This window comes from Bufo bufo, chromosome 6 (assembly GCF_905171765.1).
Source record: "Bufo bufo chromosome 6, aBufBuf1.1, whole genome shotgun sequence".
Taxonomy (NCBI): domain Eukaryota; kingdom Metazoa; phylum Chordata; class Amphibia; order Anura; family Bufonidae; genus Bufo; species Bufo bufo.
In genome coordinates, this window is record NC_053394.1 from 397,343,646 (window position 1) to 397,371,611 (window position 27,966).

General features: G+C 45.0%; 2 protein-coding genes across 3 annotated transcripts in view; both read left to right on the forward strand.

Moving 5' to 3' along the window:
* The window catches only part of LOC121003535 (gastrula zinc finger protein XlCGF26.1-like), a 1,829,815-nt gene that overhangs the window by 1,721,107 nt on the left and 80,742 nt on the right, over positions 1-27,966 (forward strand). The window lies entirely within an intron of this gene.
* LOC121003547 overlaps positions 10,940-27,966 on the forward strand; it is a 28,656-nt gene continuing 11,629 nt past the window's right edge. For both annotated transcript variants that reach the window (XM_040435450.1, XM_040435449.1), the window contains exon 1: positions 10,940-11,019. In XM_040435450.1, coding sequence (XP_040291384.1) covers positions 10,950-11,019 — 70 coding nt within the window. In that variant the 5' untranslated portion in view covers positions 10,940-10,949. The remainder of the gene's footprint in view (positions 11,020-27,966) is intronic.

A 27,966-nucleotide genomic window follows, 5' to 3' on the forward strand; every position in this document is an offset into this window, starting at 1 on the left:
GCAGGTGAATTCAGCCCAAACAGGTTTTGGGCACAAGAACTGGCAGCAAAGTGGACAGACGGACACTGTCACTGATTTCAATAAGTAACTGGTGTTTTTAAAGGGTTAAATGAATATATGCCAGGCTGAACTGAAATGTATAAGATGTGGGGTATCATCCTCTGTGTGTTGGCAGTGTGAGATCAGTGGCCAAATTCATTTAACACCTTGGATGTCACTGTTATAAGGGAAACTGCGGATGCCACTTTTATGGAGGTACTGTAGATGTCACTGTATACTGTTGAGGGGACCTGACAATAAAATCTTTTCATCTTCCTTCTGAGTGGGCCCCTTGTGAGTTTGGGCCCCAAAGCAGAAGCTTACCTTATATCTATGTCCCTGGGACAGAGAAACCCTTTAAACCCTTCTCTTCCAGCGCCATACAATTACTGCGCTGGAGAGATGGGCAAACATGGCACCCGTTCGAGCGTGCAGCGGGCCGGTCGAGGTCATTAAAGCCTTTCAATGCCGTTATCAAGTGAGATCACAGCAGTTAAAGGGTGAAAAACCCGAAAGGTTGTGCTTCCGGGCTTCTTACCTGCATCCTCTGCGGCCAATGAGGATGCCGGTAATTGGTTTCAATGTGCTGGGTCTTGTTGAAGAGACCCAGGGTATTAAAGCTGCAATTCTTGTTTTGGCCAACATAAGAAATGAGCAATTCAGAACAATTAATGGATCTAAAAAATCCAAGATTGTTCAGACTAAAATAAAAAAATTGATTTTGTAGGCTCAAATCTGAGCTGTAAAAAAAAAAAAAAGTTTAATATATATAAAAAATATAAAATTTTTAATCACCCCCTTTCCGTAGAATAAAAAAAATGTGATCAAAAAGTCACACAATTCAAAATGGTATCAATAAACACTACAGATTATCCCGCAAAAAATTAGTCCCCGCACAGCTCAGTAGATAAAACCTATAAAAAAACTTATGGGGAGGGGGGGGGGTGGGGGGGGGTGTCAGAATTTTTCTCTCTCTAAGTTTACATTTATTTTTACACTATTTAGACGTAAAAACCTATACCTATGTGGTATCGTTGTAATTGTGCTGACCCGGAGATTGAAGGGCATAGGTCAGTTTTTCCACAAATAGGAACAAAACCCATAAAACAGAGGCATAATTGTGTTTTTTGTTTTTTTACAATTCCAACCCATTTGGAATTGTTATTCTGCTTACCAGTACATTGTATGCCATATTAAATGATGGCATTAGAAAGTACAGCGTGTCCCACAAAAAAAAATCCCCATACAGCTATGTGAACGGAAAATAAAAAAGTTATGGCTCAGGGAAGATGGGGAAGAAATAATGCAAAATGCAAAAATGAAAAAACCTCTGGTATCCTAAGGGTTAAGGACCGCTGTATTTCGTCATGCAGCTTGTTAAAAATAAATCTATTAAACTGCAACATCAGTGTGGTCGTGAGTAGAGATGAGCGAATTTCTAAAAAATTTGATTCGGCATTTCACCCAAAAATTTGAGTCGATCCAAATTTATTTGTGACGAATCGCGTTGAAAAACAGCTATTCCTGGCTGCGGAGAGCCTGTATAGTGGTGTAGAACACGGTGCATTGCAGGAAAATGCATAGGGAGTCAGTATGACACGCAGATGACAGGCGTCGCTCTTAGAATCACTGCACACTTTACTTATTTGGTCAGTTACGGGGCCAAACCTGACCAAATAACAAAAGGTATGAAGAACCGTGCAGTGGTCCAAGATCCTACTATAGAGTGAAAGAGCGCACTTCTTTTACACCGTCATCAGCTGATTCCACATAGATTTCTGCAGAACCTGTTCTGTTATACGCTGAAACAAGTAGTGCCCCCATGACAGAGTGGTGAGGTGGCAACAGCATGAGAAATCGCATGAGTCGTCAACACAGTGGCCCAGTCACCGAGTGGTGAGGGTGGGAATCGCTTGAGTCTTCAACACAGTGGCCCAGTCACAGAATGGGCCATACTGATCGTCCTCCGGCGGTCCACACCGACAAGTATGGCATTTTCCACCCACCGAGCTGACTGCCTGCTACCACTGCCTCTGTGAACCCGTGCACCGCTACTTCTTTCTGGACAGGTAGGCTCTTGCATAGCCGGTGGTCTACCCCGGGCACATTTGATCTACAGATCTCACACTGCTTCCACCCTGCTGACTCACAGCCACACTACCACCCTGCTGGCTCAGCCGCTGCCTCACACGCAAGCTGCCACCCTCTTCTGCTAAATAGGAAGATTTAGACTCCAGCACTCACTTTTTGAAGTGTCAAATTCTCCGTCTTTATTTAGCAATTGTGCACAGACAATACAGGACTCAAATTCTCTCTGGTGTAGGCTGTTGACGCGTTTCGAAAGGTTCTTATTCATAACAGTGGTGTGTGTCTGGTGTTCTCAGGTATAAGTAAGAGTAACGGTGTATGCAATTAGTGCTGTAGTCACTCCCAGAAGGTGGGGGAGGGGAGCAGCATATTATCCCTAATGGTTATCACCTGGAACATCAGATTCATTCCAATTCGAATATCTGACATACAGAGATTTACATAATGTTGCTTTAAAAACAAACATGATTCAATACTTTACTAATTATCTCTTCTAGCATGATAAAAGCTATGTGACATACAGATAAAACAATAGGAAAAGGGAATCGAGAAAAACTCTGCTAACTGATCTACTGCGTTTAATAGGTACCCATTCACATTGGAATTGCGTTACTTCTAGGTTTGGCTTTTGTAATAATACAACTAGGTATTTTGGTGGGAGATATATATAGTTGTAAGACATACATAGTACACCTAATTCTGTATACTTCGGAGTATATATACAAATAAGGGATAGAAAAAAAGAAAAATGCCCCTTTAGTAAAAGTGCATGATTTCCCTTCTCATGTTCAATCCTTTTGGATACCTTGTTTCTAATTTAAATATCCAAAAGGCCTCTCTCAGATTGACTTGGTGTCTTATATCTCCTCCTCTGATGGAGGTTTTTACGTGTTCTATGGCATATGTTTTGAAATACTTGGGGCTGCGATTATGTTTCTCAATAAAGTGTCTTGCCACATTCGATATGTTAGTATATGAGGGATTATCTATATAAATTAGATGTTCTAAGATTCTGTTTTTGAATTTTCTTATAGTGCACCCTATATACATTTTGTCACATTGTTCACACCAGATCACATAAACTACTGCTTTTGTGTTGCAGTTGATGTAAGACTTGATATTATAAGTCTGTGTGTGATCTGTGTTAGAGAACGTCTTTGTGTTTTGCACATAATTACATGTGCGCCATCGCTGACTACCGCAGCGTGTGAACCCCTTGTATGTCAGCCATGTATCTATTTGTGGGCAAGTTTCCCGTGCAAACATTGACGGGGACAGGGAGTTTCCTATTGTTGGAGGTCTTTTTGATACTATCCTACAGCCCTCTTTTAATACCGTATTGAGTATGTTATCTTCATATAATACCGGAAGGTATTTTTTTATTATATTTTGAATTGTATTGTATTGACGGCTGTACGTCAGTACCAAGGTGGGTTGTGTTGTTTTGTTCTTTTTGTCTTCTGTTATCTCTCCCTTTGTTCATTATTATTATTTTTGGTATCGTATTTTGGATATTTATTTGCCATTATATTTTTGGGGTTGTTTTTGTTATTTTTGAACAACAAGAGTTCCCTAGTTTTTGTTTTTTGCCATTTGTAGGCCTCTTGAGATCATCCATTCTGGATATTTTCTTTCTAGAAGGCGCTGCCATATTACATGACATTCCTTTTTGAAATCTTCTATTGTATTACAATTTCTCCTGGCCCGTATGAATTCACCTACTGGAATAGATTTGATGGTATGATGTGAGTGGTGACTGTCTGCCCGTAAAATTGTATTCCCTGTAATCTCTTTTCTATATGTTTCTGTTTGGATGATTTTGTCCAGAATACCTGTAAGGTTTTAGTCCAGAAAATTAATCATGTTGGAATCCTCACTATATGTAAATTTGAGATTGTAGGTATTATTCTGTAAATACTGTATGAACTCTTGTACGGCAGGCACATCGCTGCTCCATATTATGAGCAAATCGTTGATGTACCTGCCGTACCAGTTCAAACAGTGGGCAAAAGGATTATTAGTGCTATATATATATATTTGGAGTGCGAGACATTAGTGGGTAAAAGTGAGGGTTAGGCGTTTTAAAACTTTGCATTATAGGAGGATTTATCTCCTGTTCGCTATACCCCTGGAGATCCTCCAAGCATGTCAGGGTTAATTGCTCCTGAAATTCCATACCAACGTATTGGTTGGACTATCCGACATGCTAGAGGGATGTCCAGGGGGATGGAAATCAAAAAAATGTCTGACTACTGTCAGTTGTCTAATGAACCTGTTTACATCCAGCAATGTCATAAATAAATCAAAGTTCACACTCGGCACATAATTCAAACCCAATCTCAATACATATATTTGTTCTTGAGTTAAAGTCTCTTGGGACAAATTAATTACATCATTATTACTTTTTTCTTCGGCTACAGGTACATTAGTTACCTCCTCTTCTGTCGGGTTGCCACTAAATGTCCTTTTCCTATGTTTGCGTCCCGCTCTCCGGACTCGTTTTTTGCTGGAGTTGAGTAATAGTTTTTATTCGGTTTGTTCTTTTTATAATATGAGGTTTTGGATCTTGTTATTTCATTTATTCTTTCTTGAGAAAGCTCCTGTGTGGAATCCTGGGATAAATCGCTAAGTTCCATAGTATCCAATTCGGATGAGAAGTTCACTTTTGGTGAATATCCTTGTACTTTGCCTTTTTTATTTGTTTTTTTCTTTTTTTAAATGGATTTTGGGTTGGAGAAGGGGTTCTCTCTCCTACCCCATTCATATATCTGATCATGTTTGTAATCGTATAAGTCTCTTTGGAATTTTTTATCCTCTTCTACTGATGATGACAAGCCCCCTCTTCACCCATCTCCTTGTGCGATTGGCCACATCATTGTCTGCCACTGTCTGCACGTCACTGATGTCACCCTCCCCAGTCTCAGGGCCACGTGTCTGATCGCTTGCAACACTAACTCCCACACAACTATCATCGTCATCGTCCATGACACCGCACTTTCACCCCAATAACAGATGCTAGGATTACTGCAATTACTGTTTAAAACAATCTAAAATCTGTAGTAATAGATCACTTTTAGTAACTCCAATTAGTGCAGCAAGGTGTAATAGAATAGTCCCTATTGCCCAGGCTTTACACTCCCCTATTAGTCCCTGCTCTCTCCCTACAGTGTGGATAATGCCTCCCTATCCTTTCCCTACACTATGAATAATCTTTCCCTATACTGATCAATTTTTTGGGGAATAATTTCTTTCCTGATCACTGTCCCTAGCGCGTGTAACGTCTCTCCCTGCACTAAGTTCACTGTAAAATATCAGAGACCGGGCATGAGGAGGCCTTTTATAGGGCTGTGACATCACAGGGCTGGCTATCTGCTGATTGGCTGTCTGCATGGCATTGTGGGTGCTCCCTCATTCCCAGGCTTCTTACTTTCACTTTGTAACATGTGCAGCAGACATTTTAGAAAAAATGTGATTCGTTACCACAAAGTGCTAGTAAATTTTACTTTGGGACTAATCAAATTTTTCCTGAAATTCGGATCGAATTCCACTTTGTCAACTTCAATTTGCTGATCTCTAGTCATGAGGAGCTGTCAAAACAAAATCTGCCAACCCAATGTCTGTCTAGATAGTAATAATAATATCGTCAACGTATTCCAAAGCGTTTTACAATTACCCAGATAACATAGGACCTGTAGAATCCTCCACTGATCCAGCACTGAGGCTCTTGTGGTCTCCTTCACTCTGTTTACGTCACTGCAGGGACAGTATTGGTCGGAGCTCTGATGGCGGCATGTATATCACCTGACCATTGGGGTCTATAGTGGTCACTTGCTGTTCATACTTGCATCACTAATGACATCTTTCATTCGCTGTAGGAACGTGTGACATACCATGAAATTGCTTTGACCTCACACATGGATCGGCCTTGACTAAGCTATTCAACTCATGTTTCAATTTATACAAAAAGAGAAAAAATAACATTTACACATTATTATCTCCTTCAATGTCTCCTCCTGTTATCTCCAGTAATTGTAATTTACATCAGATTCTTTATGATTTTACATTGTCTCATCTTCATTCAATTCAGGTTCCTACAATATAGGATCCGCTCAGTGGATATCTTCTATATAAGATACTTCTACGGATTGACCCGACAAGAATGGACAGGGACAAGATGGCGGAGAGTATAATAAATCTCACCCTGGAGATCCTCTTCTGGCTTACTGGAGAGGTGAGAGGTTCTGATGATGTCATATTACATCATCTTATCTATGTTTCTAACAGATGGACATGACTGGAGAGGTGAGGGACTCCAAATGTATGGAGTGATATTTATTACTGTGTCTCTCCATAACCAGGACTACACAGTAGTGAAGAAGACCTCTAGTGAGCGCTGTCAGGCCCCTGTGTCTGAAAGATGGGGAAGAACCCTGAGCCCAATCATGGAGCCTCCACCTCACCCCCTGATACATGAAGAAATCAATAGAGAGAAGATCCTAGAACTCACCAACAAGATGATTGAGCTGCTGACTGGAGAGGTGACACTGCTGGGAATGCTGGGACATTATACAGGAACGCTATGAAGGGATCTGGGTGATGACTGTATCATTGTGTTGTCAGGTTCCTATAAGGTGCCAGGATGTCACCGTCTATTTTTCCATGGAGGAGTGGGAGTATTTAGAAGGACACAAAGATCTGTACAAGAACGTCATGATGGAGGATCACCGGACCCTTACATCACCAGGTAATAGACATGACTAAATCCACACGTTCTCTCATTATCTGTATGTAAGGAATGAATTCAGTCACTGGATGTGTTTCCTACAGTTAAGGAAGAGATAAGAACACTGGAGAGATGTCCCAGTCCTCTTCTTCCACAGGATGATCAGGTAGGTGGAGATACAGTATGATAAAATGTTTCCTATAATCTGTAGAAGGCTCTGTAGGTCTTGTGTCCAATGTTGTTTTATCCACCATTATTATATGTTTTCTGCCTATGGAGACTTTTTTAAGTTGACCTTCTTCTCTGTGAACTGCTGCAGACCTTTTGTAGTTGCAACAAGGGTTGGACTACAATTTTTGGAGCAGCTTGCACCATGTGATACTAAAACTTGTCAACCATAATTGACCAAATTTTCTGCTTTTGCCTGTCTTACAATGCATCTATAGATTTCTAAGAGGCTTCTCATATCCTATATCCCTGCCTGGGAATTTTAAACAGAGATGCAACATTCACTGAGAAAGGAGTTCTGTTGTTGATAATCAGTTCTCACCTCTCCTGTGTTCTCCCCTGTCCATTATACTACACTGCGTGCAGAATTATTAGGCAAATGAGTATTTTGACCACATCATCCTCTTTATGCATGTTGTCTTACTCCAAGCTGTAAAGGCTCGAAAGCCTACTACCAATTAAGCATATTAGGTGATGTGCATCTCTGTAATGAGAAGGGGTGTGGTCTAATGACATCAACACCCTATATTAGGTGTGCATAATTATTAGGCAACTTCCTTTCCTTTGGCAAAATGGGTCAAAAGAAGGACTTGACAGGCTCAGAAAAGTCAAAAATAGTGAGATATCTTGCAGAGGGATGCAGCACTCTTAAAATTGCAAAGCTTCTGAAGCGTGATCATCGAACAATCAAGGTTTCATTCAAAATAGTCAACAGGGTCGCAAGAAGCGTGTGGAAAAACCAAGGCGCAAAATAACTGCCCATGAACTGAGAAAAGTCAAGCGTGCAGCTGCCAAGATGCCACTTGCCACCAGTTTGGCCATATTTCAGAGCTGCAACATCACTGGAGTGCCCAAAAGCACAAGGTGTGCAATACTCACAGACATGGCCAAGGTAATAAAGGCTGAAAGACGACCACCACTGAACAAGACACACAAGCTGAAACGTCAAGACTGGGCCAAGAAATATCTCAAGACTGATTTTTCTAAGGTTTTATGGACTGATGAAATGAGAGTGAGTCTTGATGGGCCCGTGGCTGGATTGGTAAAGGGCAGAGAGCTCCAGTCCGACTCAGACGCCAGCAAGGTGGAGATGGAGTACTGGTTTGGGCTGGTATCATCAAAGATGAGCTTGTGGGGCCTTTTCGGGTTGAGGATGGAGTCAAGCTCAACTCCCAGTCCTACTGCCAGTTTCTGGAAGACACCTTCTTCAAGCAGTGGTACAGGAAGAAGTCTGCATCCTTCAAGAAAAACATGATTTTCATGCAGGACAATGCTCCATCACACGCGTCCAAGTACTCCACAGCGTGGCTGGCAAGAAAGGGTATAAAAGAAGAAAATCTAATGACATGGCCTCCTTGTTCACCTGATCTGAACCCCATTGAGAACCTGTGGTCCATCATCAAATGTGAGATTTACAAGGAGGGAAAACAGTACACCTCTCTGAACAGTGTCTGGGAGGCTGTGGTTGCTGCTGCACGCAATGTTGATGGTGAACAGATCAAAACACTGACAGAATCCATGGATGGCAGGCTTTTGAGTGTCCTTGCAAAGAAAGGTGGCTATATTGGTCACTGATTTGTTTTTGTTTTGTTTTTGAATGTCAGAAATGTATATTTGTTAATGTTGAGATGTTATATTGGTTTTACTGGTAAAAATAAATAATTGAAATGGGTATATATTTGTTTTTTGTTAAGTTGCCTAATAATTATGCACAGTAATAGTCACCTGCACACACAGATATCCCCCTAAAATAGCTAAAACTAAAAACAAACTAAAAACTACTTCCAAAAATATTCAGCTTTGATATTAATGAGTTTTTGGGGTTCATTGAGAACATGGTTGTTGTTCAATAATAAAATTAATCCTCAAAAATACAACTTGCCTAATAATTCTGCACTCCCTGTATAAACAGTGATGGCAGGGTGTTCTAATGGTGATATATAATCAGTTCTCACCTCTCCTGTGTTCTCTCCTGTCCCTTATACTACAGACAGTGATAAGCAGGGTGTTCTAGTGGTGACAGATAATCAGTTCTCACCTCTCCTGTGTTCTCCCCAGGGCCGGTGCAACCATATAGGCGAACTAGGCGTTCGTATAGGGCGCTGGCCTCCTGGGGGCGCCCTGGTGGGCTCCCCCTTACTGGGGCTGCAGCCCTGGGCGAGCGGTTCTTGAGCCGCCCCCAGCGCCGTTACAGGGAGCCAGGAGGTGGAGGTCCTTCTTAAATATGTCAGAGCAGGCATCTGCTTACCCTGATGGCAGGTGCCTGCTCTGCCAGTAAATTACCGGAGGAGAGGAGGCGGGCGGCAAGGGAGGCTTTCTAGCAGCTCCCCACTCCTCCCTCGCGCGCCCTCTGTGATGCTGGAATATGACGTAATTCTGGCCCCGGCATACTAAACGGCGCGCTGGAGGACTGAGGAGCTGCACCACACTGGACCCCAGGGAGGTGAGTGTTTAAGTGTTTGACTGAGTGAGTGTCTGCCTGTGTATTTATGTCAGTGAGTGAGTGTATGTATGTCTGTCTTTCTGTCAGTAAATGTATGTGTGTCTGTCATTGAGTGTGGATGTCTGTCGGTCAGTAAGTGTCTGTGTGTTTGTCAGTAAGTATATGTGTGTGTTTGTCTGCCAGTAAGTGAGTGTCTATCTGAGTTTCTGTGTGTGTGTGTGTTTCAGTGGTTAAGGTGTATGTCTGTCTGTCAGTGAGTGTCTGTGTACGTCATTTAGTGAGTGTCTGAGTGTCTGTCTGTCTGTCAGTGAGTGTATGTCTGTCAGTGAGTGCGTGTCTGTCTGTCAGTGAGTGAGTTTCTTAGTGCGTGTCTGTCTGTCTGTCAGTGTGTGTGTGTGTCTGTCAGTGAGTGAGTGACATGAGGGGGCGGCAAAATGGATCTTTGCCTAGGGCGGCAAAAATCCTTGCACAGGCCCTGGTTCTCCCCTGTCCTTATACTATAAACTGTGATATGCAGGGTACCCACAGCCCTGGGGCGGCCAGCAAGAGCAACATGTACACAAACAATGTAATATTATACATACACACAATTTAATGTCAGGGGTGGAATATAAGGACTACTCTCCCTGCATTGCAAACTTCTGGTTAGAATAACAAAGCAATCAGATTGGATTCATGCAGGAGACCTGCAGATATTTGGGTCAGATAAGTCCTGTTATCTGGTCACTTCTGTCATCATTCTAATTACTGATCTTTTGTGGTCATATAAAACCTTCCACTCGACTTCTCTAACCGTCTGATTCTATAATATTTCTTTCACAGCTTGTGAATCCGGGTGAAGATCTGAACAATATTAATCCTACAGAGACATATGTGAGGGGCGATGAGCAGAGTACAGAGGACATTCCTACAGATAACCGCCCAGGTGAGTAGTGACCACTAAGTAAAGTAGAGAAGACCTACAGATTCTACTCCTTCACTGCATACTACAATTTTATGTTACATTTTTAGGTTTTGTCTTTCGTTTTTTTCAGCGTTATATTCACAGATTCAGTTAAAATTGTAGGATTTTACTAGTTCTGCGACGTAAAGTCATGATTTTAGTAAAACACGGAGGCGAGTATTGCTTTCTCTTTCTATACTAAAATTATAGCAGCAACAGACACAGGAAGAAAAAAAAACACCAGTGACCAAGGTAACCAGCCACTCCCCCTAACCCAGCCAGTAAAAGAACCAGCTCCACCTAACAGTCCTCCTCTTTCTTTGTAAACACTTCTGCGAACAGGCGAACCAAGACCTGGAAACCGTGGAACTCCGAACATCCCCAAAGGAACTTGAACCATACGAACTGGAAACTGAACAATTCTGGTGTGACTTGCCAACATAGAATTATCCGCATGGCGGTAACACGAAGGAAACTCCGGAAAAATGGACCCTGGAGGCATCAACCTAAAGGGGAAGGAAGAAAACGTGGCGAATCAACACCGTCCTACCAAAGGTGGGAAAATCAGATACGCAGCTGGAAACATGTGCAAACATCACAAAATGCAATCAAACATTTCACCTGAGAGAACGTACTTACCATACCCAAGAATGAAGCCAGGGCGGGAGAAGTCAAACGGGCGGGTCAATACTCGCCTCCGTGTCTTACTAAAATCATGACTTTACGTTGTAGAACTAGTAAAATCCTACAATTTTATTCCAGACACGGAGGCTTCGTATTGCAAGTTCAAAGCTGCATGACCACCGTAGAGAACGCATGAGGTGACGAGCGAAAGTAAAAGTCCCGAAAAGTGGACTCCCGCGACCAATCGGCTGCCCTTAAGATGTCTTGCAACCGTGCCCCTGAAGCCATCATGGAGGTGGCCGAAGCGCTACGAGTGGAATGAGCAGTAAAGACGGAAGTGTCCACGCCCGCAGGTGAAAGGATCCATTTGACCCAACGTGCTAAAGTGGTACTAGACACCGGAGCAAAGGGGGAGCGATACGAGAAGAAAAGATTGGAACAAGCAGGAGAGCGGTGAACCTGCGTTCTAGACTCATACTCACGAAGGCAAGCAACGGGACACAAGGCTGGTCTCGCCGGAAAAGCCGGGTAAGAAACCGAACGCGACAACGTCTTTGTGCGTCTAGAGATGTGAAAAGTCACCCTGTCTGGAGTGAAGGACCTAGCGGCAAAATCCAAGGCTTGAACGTCGGAAACCCGCTTGCAGGATACCCAACACAAGAGGGAAACCAACTTGGCCAAGAGTTGGCGTAGGGAGAGGTCCGTGTTGGAAGGCCAGGAAGAAAAAAGTGACAGAACACAGGAGACATCCCAGGTGGACGTATACCAAGGTCTGGGAGGGCGAGACAGGCGAGCACCTTTAAGAAGGCGGCACACCAAAGGGTGTTGCCCAGCCTGGCAGCCATCAAAACCCTGGTGCGCTGAGGAAATGGCCGATCTGTACACGTTAATGGTACGATAAGCTCGACCCTCATCGAACAATGACGTCATGAAACAAAGGACGGCTGAAACAGGGGCTGATACGGGATCCAGGTCCTGTCCCATGCACCAACCAGCCCAAGCCTTCCAGGTGGACCGATAAGAGCGTCTAGTGCCGGGGGCCCAAGTGTTGGCCAGTAAGCGTCTAGTCGAGATCGGAGGTCCCAGGGGACCCCGAAATACTCCACGCCAGGAGGGGTAAGGAGCCCTCCATTTAGAAGTAGTTGATACTGACCGTGGGGACCCAAGACAAGATCTGGAAGAGCTGGCAACAGCCTGGGGGTATCTACAGGGTTTTCCGCGCGAGTGCAAAACATCACGCATGTTTGGTACCCAAACTTCTTCACAGAAGTTCAGGCTTGGGATCGGTGTTCTGTAGATTGTATTATTTTCCCTTATAACATGGTTAACAAGTAAAATAGGGCTCGCGCGAGCATCGGACGTCACTGGGCTCGGCGCATGCTCTCAGTCTCCAGCAAATCGCACTGGCGCAGCCCTCAGTGGGTACTGCATCTACGCGGGACTTCGCTCGGCCGTCAGGGAGGGGGAGGAGAGGGATGAGGCTCTGTGGGCGGTTAGGGATTCTGGAGGAAGGCGTTTTGGGCACTGTAAGAGGGGCGTTACTGGGCACACAAAGGGGAACATAACGCCCCTCTGGGCACCTTCAGGGTTTTATAAAAGTAGTTTTTCTGCAAAACTACTGGACGGATTACAATATAGAACAGCACAGCCGATTCAAGGTAAGCTGTGGAGCATGACTGGTTTAAAATCTGAATTTGTGTTATACGAGGTGACAGAATCCCTTTAATCCAATTGTTTGCGCAGCCGGCATCTCTTCTGTCTTTAACTGTGAGCAATAGGACCTTTGATGATGTCACTGCGTTCATCACATGGTCCATCACATGATCCATCACCATGGTGATGGATCATGTGATGAGCGTAGTGACATCATCAAAGGTCCTATTGCTCACAGTTAAAGACAGAAGAGATGCCGACTGCGCAAACAAGTGGATTAAGGCGAGTTAAAAAAAAAATTATATTTTTTTTAACCCCTCCAGCCCTATTTTACTTAGCATTCTGTATTCAGAATGCTATTATTTTCCCTTATAACCATGTTATAAGGGGAAATAATAATGATCGGGTCTCCATCCCGATCGTCACCTAGCAACCGTGCATGAAAATCGCACCGCATCCGCACTTGCTTGCGGATGCTTGCGATTTTCACGCAACCCCATTCACTTCTATGGGGCCTGCGTTGCGTGAAAAACGCTGAATATAGAGCATGCTGCGATTTTCACGCAACGCACAAGTGATGCGTGAAAATCACCGCTCGTGTGCACAGCTCCATAGAAATGAATGGGTCGGTATTCAGTGCGGGTGCAATGCGTTCAACTCACGCATCGCATCCGCGCGGAATACTCGCCCGTGTGAAAGGGGCTTTAGAGTTTCAATTGTCATAAGGCATGAGGAGGAGGTTCAGGAAGAAGCGTGGGACCTAATGACTGAAATATATAATCCACTTGTGTGCAAACCAAACTTCCACCTGGCCAATTGGATGTTGGTGCCGTTTCTGCCGTTCCACATATTGGACTCCAGTCTGCCTCGTTGAAAGATTTCTCAAGAAAGAAAACCATCCCTGCTTTGTACTCCACTTGGCCGAGAATGTGGGCCACTCTTTGGAATTCATGCTGTGCGACAAGGTGTGACAAAAGGGACCCTTGTCAAATGTGTGGCGTATTTTACAAAATACTTTATTTCAAATTAGTCGCCAAATTTCACATTTGGCAAAATTAAATTTTAAAACTTCACTTTTATTAATATTCTATAAAAGTAGATGGAAACTGATCTACACCAGGTGCTTATCCACGTCCTACTCCATGGGCATCCACCTATCCCCACAAAAAACAGAGCATTGTTGCTTCCACTTCTCCCCCCTTTTATATGTGCAAACTGAAGCATTGCCATGTTGTCTTAAAGCTGATGAGCCTGGGCGAGAGAAGCTACATAGATCAGTTGGTAATGTGCATCAACTAGCACTTTTCCTGCTGGATTTTTCTCCTCCAACTACAGCTGGACAACTTGGTTAGTGACAATAGCAGAAACCTTGTGGCTATACTTCGTTTGGGGGAAATAACATATGTTCCCTGTATGGCGCACATAATAAGTTTTGTGGCACAGCAATTTTTTTTTAAAGTATTGTGGCTTGCAGAAGATGTTGGTCATATCCAGGGGACTGTCCAGCCACTCTTATGTGGCTAAAATGGCCCTTCTGGTATTGCAGTGACAAAATGATCTTCCTTTGTACCATTTGAATTCTAGTTTGCATATGCTGAAGCATTGCTATGAGCAGCATGAAGAGGTCAATTATTTTATTATCCACGAGATCACCACAGCAAATAGCATGTTATTTTGAGCTCAGGAAGTGGCAGCTCATCAGGGACGTTGCATACTCCTTCGAAGAGTCCACCAGACTAGGGCAAGCATTAACATCACCCTAATGGTCATATCTGAACTTATGCTGATGCAACAAGGACTAGCGGAAGAGAAACAACCTATACAGCTTGCTTGGGATCCTGTACTTGGTAGGGACCTGTACAGATGAAGTTGCGTAAAGGAGGAAGTGGAGGAGGAGAAGTTTCCAAGAAGTTAGTTTGCAAGTAGTTAGTTAGGCAGACAGGCAGCAAGAGTGGCAGGATAGGGCACCGTGGGTAAGGCGGGCAAGGGCTATACATTGTAATCAGCCGGAGGAGTATGAAAACCCTCCAGAATCCAGGCTTGGTTCATTTTGCCAAAACTGATGTTTTAGACATTGTTGGAAGACAACTTGTTCCGTTTGGGTGTCACCACGCAGACCCCCCTTCCCCTGCGGTGCTGAAAACCCTCTCCGAGATGACACTGGAGCCAGGGCAAGAAAGGAGAGAGAGCGTGCTTTGCCAGTTCAGGCCACTTTTCCAGTCTGCCTGCCAAGAAATCCATAGAGTCAGGGAATTCGGTATGCAACAGACTGGCCATAGTTTAGGTAGGCCTGAATGTGGGTGTTGAGGCGGGCGGCCTCAGTCTGGCGTGACACATGGAAAAACTGCTCCATCATGTTGAAGAGACAGAAATGACTGCCGCTGCGTCTTTTGCCTGGGTGAGGGGGAAGGGGGTGATTCAGCAGGAGAGGCCTCCCTTTCAGACACACTGGCAGCATGCATCTGCTTTCCTTAAGCCGCCGCTAGCTGCGTACACAGTGTTTCCTGGTACTAACGTAATTTGTCCTTTCTTTCTGCCAGAGGAAAACATTCCCCTATTTTGCCTTGGTAGACTGGGTCTAAAAGCATGGCTACCCAGTAATCATCAGACTGCTTGATGTCAACGATACACCTGTCACTGCATAAGCAAGCGAGCATATAGGTGGTCATTCTGGCCAGTGTGCCTGAGTAACCGCATCTTTCTGTCTCAGCCCCAGACTGAGAAGAGTACATGTCTTGGCCGGGGCCATCCTCATTATCGTCTTGCTCCTCATCCTCATCTTCATCACCCTCCTCCTCCATGACAGATTCCCTTTGTGTGCACCCAACAGCTGTAGAGCAGACAGCGAGTTGGCACATTGTGGATCAAGCAGTGTTACTGCTGGTCTTTCTGTCGCTGCAGGTCAAAAAGAGCGTTGCTCACCATGTAAGAGTGACTGAAGTGCTGGGACAGTCTCCTGGACTTGGCCAGCACCACTAGATTGATGACGTGCGCCATGCAGGGAGCATGTCTTATTTGCCCAGTTTCAGGTAGGCCATGATGTTGTGCCCATTGTCGCTGACTACCTTGCCCAGTTGGGGTCAGCAGGGTGACAGCCAGTGGCATGTTTGTTGCTTGATGTACTTGAGCAACTGCTCGCTGGTGTTGTTACCCTCTCCCAGGCTGATCAGCTCCAACACGGCGTGGTAACATTTGGATGGATGTCATAGGAAGGAGGGGTAGTGAGAGTGACCCTGCACCCAGCTGCTGTTGGGGACGGGAATGTGTCCACGGAGGAGGCGGCAGATAAATGCCTGGTGTATGGAGCCAGGCCGACACAATCATGGGGGGAGGGGGTTAATAGGACCTGGCCTTGTTGCCAGGATCCTGCTTCACTGCTGCCAAAAAAAACATTGGCCCAATGTGCCGAGAAACACATGTACGGTCCCTGCCCATAGTAGCTGCTCCAGGTGTTTACCATGGTGAGAACCTTGCCGCACAGCGAGAATCGCTGGAAGTGCCCCGTGTTGTCCATCACTTGAGAGTACTAACAAGGATGGCTTTTTGGGAGAAATAATGCAGGTTAGGAATCTTCCAGCAAGGCTGACAATGGGCTGAAGTGCTTGAACATTGCTGAAACAGTAAAACTTTAGTGCAAGAAATAGTGCAAATATATGGAAGGCTCCCGACCCGTGAATGGTAAATGGTATGGGCTTGAGAAAACACAGGCGGGGCTCCCACTATTGATCTTGTGAGGTAGAATGAAGTTACACATCACTGCAATGTCATTGGAATTTTAGTGAGAACCTTTTAAGACAGGTGGGGTTCCCACTTAACCTGAGAAGGGGGGGAAAAGGGTATTGGGCGCTGGTGGGCGCAACTTGGAGACAGTTCTTGGCTGGGGCAGAGTCCAGACAAAACATGATCCTCTGGGTGCGGACAAAACAGAGAATGGGCCAACAACATGGTGTCCGTCTGACGAAACTGAGCCAAACGGATCCGTCCTGACACACAATGTAAGTCAATTGGGACGAATCCGTTTTCACTGACACAATCTGGCACCATAGAAAACGGATCCGTCCCCCATGGACTTTCAATGGTGTTCAAGATGGATCCGTTTTGGCAATGTTAAAGATAATACAAACGGATCCGTTCTGAACGGATGCATGCGGTTGTATTATCTGAACGGATGCGTTTGTGCAGATCCATGACTGATCCGCACCAAACACGAGTGTGAAAGTAGCCTATGAGGCATGATGCATGTGGCTGCAGCTGCTGGTGGATCGCTGCGGTCCCGCTGAGTGTTATCCTCACTGTCAGACATGGCTCTTGATACCCTGTACCAGACTAGAGGGGTCAATGTAAGCTAGACGGCAATTTAAGTGCACGTTTCTATGGGCAACTGCAGCAGAATTGGTGCATGGCTCCTTTTTAGAGTCACTGCAACTTCTCAATTTTGGGCAGTGTGATGCTCCAGCAAGGTTATTTTCCCCAGCAGTACTCACGCAGACCTCTGGACATTGCTTCTCAGGATCCAATTCTGTTACCAGTTGGGTACCTCAGGGATCTGTTCTGGGACCCATATTGTTTAATATCTTTATCAGCGAAATAGCAGAAGGCCTCGATAGTAAGGTGTGTCTTTTTGCTGATGACACAAAGATTTGTAACAGGGTTGATGTTCCTGGAGGGATACACCTAATGGAAAAGGACTTAGGAAAACTAGAGGAATGGTCGAAAATCTGGCAACTAAAATTTAATGTTGATAAGTGCAAGATAATGCACCTGGGACGTAAAAACCCAAGAGCAGAATATAAAATCAGTAATACAGTCGAAACCTCAGTATCTGAGGAAAGGGATTTTGGGGTCATTATTTCAGAAGACTTAAAGGTAGGCAGACAATGTCATAGAGCAGCAGGAAATGCTAGCAGAATGCTTGGGTGTATAGGGAGAGGCATTACCAGTAGAAAGAGGGAGGTGCTCATGCCGCTCTACAGAGCACTAGTGAGACCTCATTTGGAGTATTGTGCTCAGTACTGGAGACCATATCTCCAGAAGGATATTGATACTTTGGAGAGAGTTCAGAGAAGAGCTACTAAACTGGTACATGGATTGCAGGATAAAACTTACCAGGAAAGATTAAAGGACCTTAACATGTATAGCTTGGAAGAAAGACGAGACAGAGGGGATATGATAGAAACTTGTAAATACAGAAAGGGAATCAACAAGGTAAAAGAGGAGAAAATATTTAGAAGAAGAAAAACTACTACAAGAGGACACAGTTTTAAATTAGAGGGGCAAAGGTTTAAAAGTAATATCAGGAAGTATTACTTTAATGAGAGAGTAGTGGATGCATGGAATAGCCTTCCTGCAGAAGTGGTAGCTGCAAATACAGTGAAGGAGTTTAAGCATGCATGGGATAGGCATAAGGCCATCCTTCATATAAGATAGGGCCAGGGGCTATCCATAGTATTCAGTATATTGGGCAGACTAGATGGGCCAAATGGTTCTTATCTGCCGACACATTCTAGGTTTCTATCCAGGAAAGCTGGAACTGTATTTTTCCTTTTCCAAGATGGCTGCCGCTTCTACTTCCCTGCTCAGCACTTTATTTACTTCAGCTGTAAGGATAGTTCCTCTGTGGAGGTGGACTGTTTGGTTCCCTTCTCTCTGCTGGGTGGATGTCTTTCTCTCAATATACGATGCCCAAATCCAAGATGGCCGATTAACCACTGTTTTACCACAGTACTGCAACTGATGCAGATTCACACTCTACAGCAGTAAGTACACTCACCTAAAGAATTATTAGGAACACCATACTAATACGGTGTTGGACCCCCTTTTGCCTTCAGAACTGCCTTAATTCTACGTGGCATTGATTCAACAAGGTGCTGATAGCATTCTTTAGAAATGTTGGCCCATATTGATAGGATAGCATTTTGCAGTTGATGGAGATTTGAGGGATGCACATCCAGGGCACGAAGCTCCCGTTCCACCACATCCCAAAGATGCTCTATTGGGTTTAGATCTGGTGACTGTGGGGCCATTTTAGTACAGTGAACTCATTGTCATGTTCAAGAAACCAATTTGAAATTATTCGAGCTTTGTGACATGGTGCATTATCCTGCTGGAAGTAGCCATCAGAGGATGGATACATGTTCTCATTCTGTTTACGCCAAATTCAGACTCTACCATTTGAATGTCTCAACAGAAATCGAGACTCATCAGACCAGGCAACATTTTTCCAGTCTTCAACAGTCCAATTTTGGTGAGCTCGTGCAAATTGTAGTCTCTTTTTCCTATTTGTAGTGGAGATGAGAGGTACCCGGTGGGGTCTTCTGCTATTGTAGCCCATCCGCCTCATGGTTGTGCATGTTGTGGCTTCACAAATGCTTTGCTGCATACCTTGGTTGTAACGAGTGGTTATTTCAGTCAATGTTGCTCTTCTATTAGCTTGAATCAGTCGGCCCATTCTCCTCTGACCTCTAGCATCCACAAGGCATTTTTGCCCACAGGACTGCCGCATACTGGATGTTTTTCCCTTTTCACACCATTCTTTGTAAACCCTAGAAATGGTTGTGCGTGAAAATTCTAGTAACTGAGCAGATTGTGAAATACTCAGACCGGCCCGTCTGGCACCAACAACCATGCCACGCTCAAAATTGCTTAAATCACCTTTCTTTCCCATTCTGACATTCAGTTTGGAGTTCAGGAGATTGTCTTGACCAGGACCACACCCCTAAATGCATTGAAGCAACTGCCATGTGATTGGTTGACTAGATAATTGCATTAATGAGAAATAGAACAGGTGTTCCTAATAATTCTTTAGGTGAGTGTAGATACTATAAAGTCACTTGTACAGGGTTTTTACAGATGGGGGTCTTCAAGGCGCAGAAGTATTTGAATCCTGCTTGTGACACCAATTTGCAACACGCTGGCCCTGGTTTAGAGGAATGCAGAATGGTATGAAACGGCTCTTAATAGTTTCTATGTGTCACGGTGCTCCTACCTGGATAGAGCGGGACCCCAGGCTTAGGCTCCGACGCAAATAAAGGGGAATAGTTGAGTTAGGGGATGAAGAATAACTTGAGTCCAGAACTTGGTAAACTTTAACAGCAGCTTTTCTTGGGTAAACTTGATTCCTGACAATATTTAGGCTTTTCTTACATTCAGGCTTTCTCTTGGTTTCAGCAGGCTTTGGCATAAACTGGCAGGCAAATTTGGTAACTGTGCTTTTTCTCTTTATCTGCTGGGCTGACAGGCTTGCTTAATAACTCTGCTTACTTTCTCTCTACTGTGCTAAACTTTGCTTGGGTCTGGTTCCTGGACTTTTGGTTGGTTCTGGTATCCTTGGATTGGGGTGCCTTGGGCTGTTATCCCCCTCCTTGAATTGAGGAGTCCGGGTGCTCTATAATCTACTTCCCTTTGGTGGCTCCTGCTCCATCAAATAATACTTTCCTCTGGCTGCTATGTCTTTCATGTCTTCCCCGATCCAATATGGAGTCTCAACTGGAATAAACTAGAACTGCCACCCCTCCCTTCTGGTAGGAAGGAATGGTCCACTTTTGCCCAAAGGAGGGAGAATGGAATGGTGAGTTCCATTCTGTCTAAGGATAGCTCTCCCATATACGCTGCCACCTGCTGGTGAACCAGATATATTACATGAACACAGCAGTTGCAAGATAGAAAAATCAATGCACACTTGAGAAGGACCTGGTGGGTTCTCTGTCTCCCCTCCCTTGCTTCCCTGACTGCCACTGTCACTGCCCCCAACACCAATACCGTGGCTGCGGGGTCCACTTGTACCAGCACTCACATGGCAATGCCTGGGGTCTGCGGCCTTCTCCTTAGGGCAGTACAAACACTGACTGCTCTCATACAAGTCGTCAACAGGGAGACTCTCTTGACTGTCTCCCATAGAGTGTGGTGAGGTTTGCTTGCTACTTCTTAGGCCTAGTCCACACTTCAGTGATTTCCACCAGTGATTTTTAAACCAAAACAAGGAATGGAGCCTCCATTGATATGGTAGAATGCTGCGACTGAGAGGAGAGTGAGGCATGAAATCCACAATCCCATCCTCTTTCTCCTTGACTATACTGCGGCCTACCAATACTACTACCACTACTTCTGGCCGGATAGTTGGTGCTGCTACTACCCACATTCTGGCACTGGGTCTTTCCACCTGTCATGACAGCACCACCAGAGAGATGGACTCCTCCCACAGGGACAGGAAACCTAGAGCACAAAAGGAAGCACTTCCTTCCCCTTCATCAGTGGTTTACTGTCCCTAGGAAGCCTGGAGTAATCTCATAGCCTGGTGGGCTTTGTGTAGGGTCTGGCTGGGGGACCTAGGAAGTTAGAAATCCCGGTAGTTCAGGGTAGCTAGGTCCCCCATATCCCGGTGTGGAGCCGGTTCGTTCACCCCAGCTGCAGGTCCTTTGACTTGCCGCCCACCTCTTGCTCCCTCCGCCCGCTTCTCGCCACCGCTGCGAATGGTGTAAAGGATGGGTCCTGTGCTCCGGCGTGGTTGCGCTGGGAGCGGGGAGGAGGAGGGAGGTGGCGCTTACTGATGAAGTCAGACGCCGACTCTCCCTGCTCAGAGCAGCAGATTTAAAAGGAGTTCCTTTGGCTGCAGTTCTGCCTCCATTAAGTGAACTGAACAGCCAGCGTCGGTGATTCAGCTTCCAGGAGGGGGTGTTTGCCCAGAAGTGTCTCCAGTGAGGATACAGGCTCCAGGAGGGCTCATTCAGAATCTTCTACCAAGGTCCCATTTACGGTACCGTGGGGCGAGGTGGTGAGTGTATGCGTTTGGTTTGTGAATACATTTTTTATTTACCCTTGGTATGGTTACTGTTTTTTAGGATGAGGGTCCGAGGAAATCTAAAAATGTTAAGAGCAAAGAATGTGCCATGTGCAAAGTCAGTCTTGCGGCTGACTATAATAAACCTAAATGTGTTAGCTGCACTAATAAGGTTATTGCGCAAGAAACTGCGTCATTACTACTGCACATGCAGGACATGGTCAAGAACCAAATGGAAGCCTCCCTAAGAGGAGTTTTGCCAACGCTTACGTCACCTGCACCTCAGCCGGCAGTTGCCCCTTCTGTCCCAGTGCTATCTGATGTTGAGGAAGAAGGTTTAATTATGTCCCATTCGGACTCAGGTATAGTCTGCGGCTTGTCCGACCGTTTCTTCGAGGTATATGATATTGCTCCAGCTATTTCTCTTACATTTATGCAGGAGAAGAGTCGGAAAGGTCTGAAGATGATATGTCAGGCAGACCGTTGTTTCAATGTGAAGATACAGATCAGTTGGTCAAGGCAGTAAGATCAGCTATGGGTCTGGAGGAGGCTAGAGAGCAGAAATCTATCCAGGACATCATGTTTGAGGGTCTTGAAGTAAAGAAAAGGAAAGTTTTCCCTATACACCCGACTGTGTCCCAACTTATTAAACGGGAATGGGAGAACCCGGATAAAATCATTTATTCCTAGGGCCATAAAGAGGAAATACCCCTTTGATGACGCAGAGACCAGTTCCTGGGATCATCCGCCTAAAATTGATGTGGCTATTGCCAGAATTTCTAGAAAGGGTTCTCTACCTTTTTGAAGATTTTGGGTCTCTTAGGGAGCCTATGGATAAAAAGGCAGAGGGGTTCCTTAAGAGAGCCTGGGAATCCACGGGGGCAGCTCTTAAACCAAGCATAGCAGGAACCTCAGTGGCTAGGTCCATGATATTATGGATTGACCAGCTCTCAGAAGATATCCAGAATGAAGTTCCTAAGGAGCAACTGCTTGCCTCTCTTCCCGCAATTAGGCAAGCCGCTAGGACTGGGGCCTTGACTAACTCGGCTAGGTGGGCTCTATGGGTAAAGAACTAGTCGGCCGATCTCAGCTTCAAAAATAAATTGTGTGCCATGCCATGTTAGGGCGAGTTGCTTTTTGGTTCGGTCCACAGATTTATTAGAAAAAGCGGGAGATAAGAAGAAAGGGTTCCCTCTTCCTCAGTCCTCTAGGCAATACCGGTCCTTTTGTGCGAAGGGAAGGGGAGGGGGCCAGGATAGAGGTAGAGGCCAGTCAGGCTTTAGATGGAGGGGTTCCCGTAAAGGTAGCGACTATATGTTTAACCAGCCCTCCTCTTCCTTCTCTAAAAAGCCCAGCCCCCAATGACGGGGTCTTGTGGGTAGGTGGCAGGCTAAGAAACTTCTTGGCAGAGTGGCAGTTAATTTCAAGGAGTACGTGGGTCCTAGAGACCATAAGGGATGGTCTCTGTCTCGAGTTCATCAGCCTGCCACCTACCTGTTACATAGTCACAAAATGTCCATCGGGTCCCTCGGGTCTGTCTTCTCTCCAGCTGGAAGTCTTATCCCTGATGGAAAAAGGGGTTCTGGTTCCGGTTCCAGCAGAAGAAATAGGTCAGGGTTTCTATTCGACTCTCTTCCTTATAAAAAAAAAAAGCCAAACAATACCTTCAGAGTCATCATAAATCTGAAGCCTCTGAATCAGTTTCTCACTTGCCATCGGTTCAAGATGGAGACCCTGAAGTCAACTATAAATCTGTTAACAAAGGACTGTTATATGGCATCTCTAGACCTAAGGGACGCCTACCTCCATGTGCCCATCCATAAGGACTTTCCGAAGTACCTTAGGTTGGCAGTTCATGTAAACTCCCATCTGTTGCACTTACAGTTCTGTGCCCTACCATTGCCGTCGCTCCAAGGATCTTCACAAAGATCATTGCCGAGATGGCGGCCCACATCAGAGAGGGGGACGACATCTTCATCCCGTACTTGGACGACTTCCTGCTGGTGGCAGAGTCCGAGGAAAAGTTTTTCTCTCTCTGGCAGAATCTCAACTAAATTCAATATCAGCGGTTCACTTAAGAGGACACCTGAACCTGAGAGCAGACTATTTCAGCAGACACAGGATTCGTCAAGGAGAGTGGAAGTTAAATCCAGAGGTGTTCCGGAAGATCTCGGCCTTATGGGGCAAGCCTTAGATAGATGTCTTTGCAACGAGAGTAAACAGGCAAGTCATCAGATTTTACTCCTTATCTCCGGCGGACAGACCTCTAGCAGTGGACGCTTTATCTCAAAAATGGGATTGGGACCTAGCGTACGCTGGTCCCCAGAGTCATCAAAAAAGTAAAGGAAGAAAGGGCAAAAGTCATCCTGGTGGCTCCCTTTTGGCCTCGGAGGGCTTGGTTCTCCTGTCTAAGAGCCATGTCGCTGGGTGCTCCCTGGGTCCTTCCAGAGCTTCCCAACCTACTCTTACAGGGCCCAGTATGTCATCCGGAGGTGCTCAATCTCCATTTGACGGCTTGGCTTTTGAAAGGTTAACCTTAAAAGCTAAGGGATTGTCTGATGCCGTCATCTCCACGTTACAAGCCAGCAGGAAAGAAGTTGCGTATAAGATTTATGTCAGGATCTGGAGAAAATTTCTGACCACGATTAACCTTGCTTCCTTTGACCCGGGAAAACCCAGCTTGGCGGATATTTTGGATTTTCTGCAGAAAGGTCTGGAAAAGGGGCTGAGAGTGGCCACTCTTAAAGTTCAGGTTTCTGCCTTGGTGCTTTGTTTGGCCAGATGTTGCGGATCATCCCTGGATCATCAGATTCCTTAAGTCAGTCAAGAGACTGCAGTTATCCGTACCGATACGATCGCCATCTTGGGACCTTTCAGTGGTTCATCAGTCCTTATGTGTAGGTTCTTTTTGAGCCCTTAGCTGATGTTCCTCTCAGACTGCTAGTTCAGAAGACCGCCCTCTTGGTCGCAGTAACATCGGATCGTAGGGGAGTTAGCAGCCTTATTTGTCAGAGAGCCCTATACTCAGATCCTAGAAGACAGAATAATCTTTAAGCCGGATCCAGCATTTCTTCCCAAGGTGGTCTCTGCTTTTCATATGTCCCAGGAAGTGGTGCTGCTCTCCTTCTGTGCTAATCCCTCTTCCGAAGGAGAAAGGCGTTTTCATATGTTGGATGTACGTATATGTGTTCTGGAATACATAGACAGGACTAAAGACTTCAGGAAGTCTGATAGACTCTTTATTCAGGTGTCAGGGCCAAATAAAGGGGACAAAGTAAGAGGAGACACCATCTCTAGATGGATCAGGCAAGGCATTTCTACAGCTTATGCCTCTGCAGGTTTGTCTCCTCCAGATAATCTGAAAGCCCATTCCACTTGGGCGGTGGCATCTTCCTGGGCGGAAAGGAGAGGGGCCTCCATAGACCAGATTTGCAGGGCGGCTACCTGGTCGTCTCCACACACTTTTTTCTGTCACTATAGACTGGACTTGGGTTCCTTTTCTTCCTTAACTTTTGGCCGTAAAGTGCTTCAGGCGGTGGTCCCACCCTAATTTTCTTCTCTGGTATTCTCTCTGGTGGTGCTGTCGTGACAGTGAGAAAGCCGGTAATTACTCACCGGTAATTCTGTTTTCTTCATGGTCACGACAGCATCACGGGACTTCCCACCCTTCTATTTTTGTTTGTTTGTGCACAAAAAAGTGTTAGCCTGTTCTTTGGTTGTTTAAGTTGTATGCATTTTTTAAGTTGTTAACTAACTGGAAGGCTTCCTAGATCTCTGTAATTCACTGATGAAGGGGAAGGAAGTGCTTCCTTTAGTGCTCTAGGTTTCCTGTCCCTGGGGGAGGAGTCCATCTCTCTGGTGGTGCTGTCGTGACCATGAGGAAACAGAATTACCGGTGAGTAATTACCGGCTTTCGTTTGGAACCCTTCCGTAGTCTGGACATTTTTGGGCCTTTCAGATAAAATTGTGCACTACCCTGTGTATAGGTGTAGTAAAACTGCTGCTTCTTTGAATATAATCAACAACCCCAAATAAAAAAAATATTATAAAAAAATGTGTGACATAGGGAAATGCATTTGTGCCTAAATTCGTTCTCACTCCCTTATACTTTTGTGTGCTGGCCTGTGTATCGGTGCCGATCACCTATATGCTGGTTTAACGAAATTGAACAAGTCGCAAACAAATTACATTGCGACCCTGTGTAAATAGAATTCACATAAACGCACTACTGCAGCTTGGGGCTTAATTTATGTTAAACACACACAATGTGGTATTTCTTCACTCTCCCTGGAAAAAACCTTGATTGATTTCTGACTCTCCCTGACTGCCTACGATCATTTTCCTGGCAGACATTGTGTGACAATCGCCCTCATTCACAGGTCAGCACAGAATTGCATCCTGCTCATTGTGTTAGGGCACCTCCCTGCCTGCTGCAGCACTGATTGGCTCTGTAATAGAAATATTTATAGTAGAAATCCGCTCGCATCAGACTTTGTGTAAGGAAAGGTAAATCTCTTCACGACACAGACAAAGGTGTTAGCATGTTCAGTTTTGCTGAGCACTGCCTCCCCCTCCTGCCCAGTCTGTTCACTTTTATTTAGTCACACTAACAATAGAAAAGGGGCTGGCCCATCACCCGACCACTTACTTCATATAACAAGGATACAGGAAGTGATGACATACAGGAAGTGATGACACAGGAAGATGAGAAACCACCATCATTTAGAATAACATAGCCAGCTAACAAACACATGTATACAATAATCTACCATTACCACTGGAGGGAACTTTATCCAGCCTTGCTCAGTGATCAATGCCAGAGAAAGTTACTATGATTCTCATGCATGTTTATTTACAGGACAACGTCATTATTTCCAGTGGCTGATCAGGCGCACTAGAGACAACAAACGCACGTTCCTTTCCTATATTGTTCTCTTAACGAATGCATCCATGCCAAACCAATTAATCCGCGTCTTGCGCGGGGGCCCTAGCCGGCGTCCATACATCAGCCAAGAAAACACTGCTCTGCTGAACACATCAGTCTCCCCCGGCTCACAGCCCAGTGCATAGCACATGGACCATTCGCCGACGGAGACCTCTGCGCCCAGCAGCTGTGACAGGACATACACGGGAAGATATCCACTCCAATGGTTTACCCTGACACTGAGAGACATGATGACAATACACAATATATACTAAAAACACATCCTAATAAAATTTCCACAACAGCTCCCAGGCTGATAATCAGGGCAAGCCCTCCCCCCACTTCCTCTCAGGGTCATGTGTGACCCCTTCTTCTTCCTCCCTAGTGCTTTTTTCCCGTCGACATTCACTTGGACCGAACTCTGTCCAAACTGGTTTACTTATTCTTAGTGTGTATAAATGCATCGCAAGTAGGGTTGTTTTGATACCAAAATTTGGATTTAATTTCGTTACCATAAAATAGCAATACGATACTCGATACCATTCGATACCACGCGGAAAAAAAATTATCACAAAAAAAGGAGCGTGCATTCCGCATTTTATGGAATGTCTGGCCCATAATCGAACAGTCCGATCCTATTTTTACGGGGGACAAATGTGACAAAAAAATGGTGAATCGTGCGGTTTTTATTTTTATTTTTTCCTGTTATTTTTTTTATATTTTAATAGTTCGCACTTTTTTGGGAGTGGTGATATGTAATATGTTTATTTATTGTTTATATATTTTATATGTAAAATTGGGAAAAGGGCTGATTTAAACTTAATATTTTGGTGTTTTTTTTTAATTGAATAACTATTAGCCTTTTAATCCCTTGTCCTATTCACCCTAATAGAGCTCTATGAGGGTGAATAGGACTTCACACTCTACCTGCTGCCCTGTGCATAGTACACACAGCAGCAGAGAGATTACCATGGCAGCCAGGGCTTCAGTAGCATCCTTGCTTCCATGGTAACCGATCGGAGCCCCAGGATTACACTGCTGGGGCTTCGATCAGAAGCTGACACTGCACCACCAATGAATGAAGAGGTGGGGAGGGGACCCTATGGCCACTGCCACCAATGATTATAATACTGGCAGGCGTACTGCGCCACCAATGTTTTTATTACTGAGGGAAGGATGGGGCGCACTGCGCCACCAATGAAGAGAAGTAACCTTTTAATACAAATACAGGAGGCTGGTGACGGCGGCAGAATCCCATAGCCGGCACCTGACCTCTATTACAGGGCGCTGCAATCCACGGCAGTTAACCTCTTAGGTGCAGTTTTATTGGCCATTAGACAGAAGTGCATCCATTAAATGTCAGTTTGAAATGGGTACTCTAGTCGAAATTTGCCTTATCTACCTGCACGCACAGAGACAGTTGTTCCTCTTTTGATGCTGAACGCCCTGTGCTACCAACACGATGACTTCACCATGTGCTCCCAGTATTACCACTAGGAACGCATGGTGCCGTCACCCCACTGGC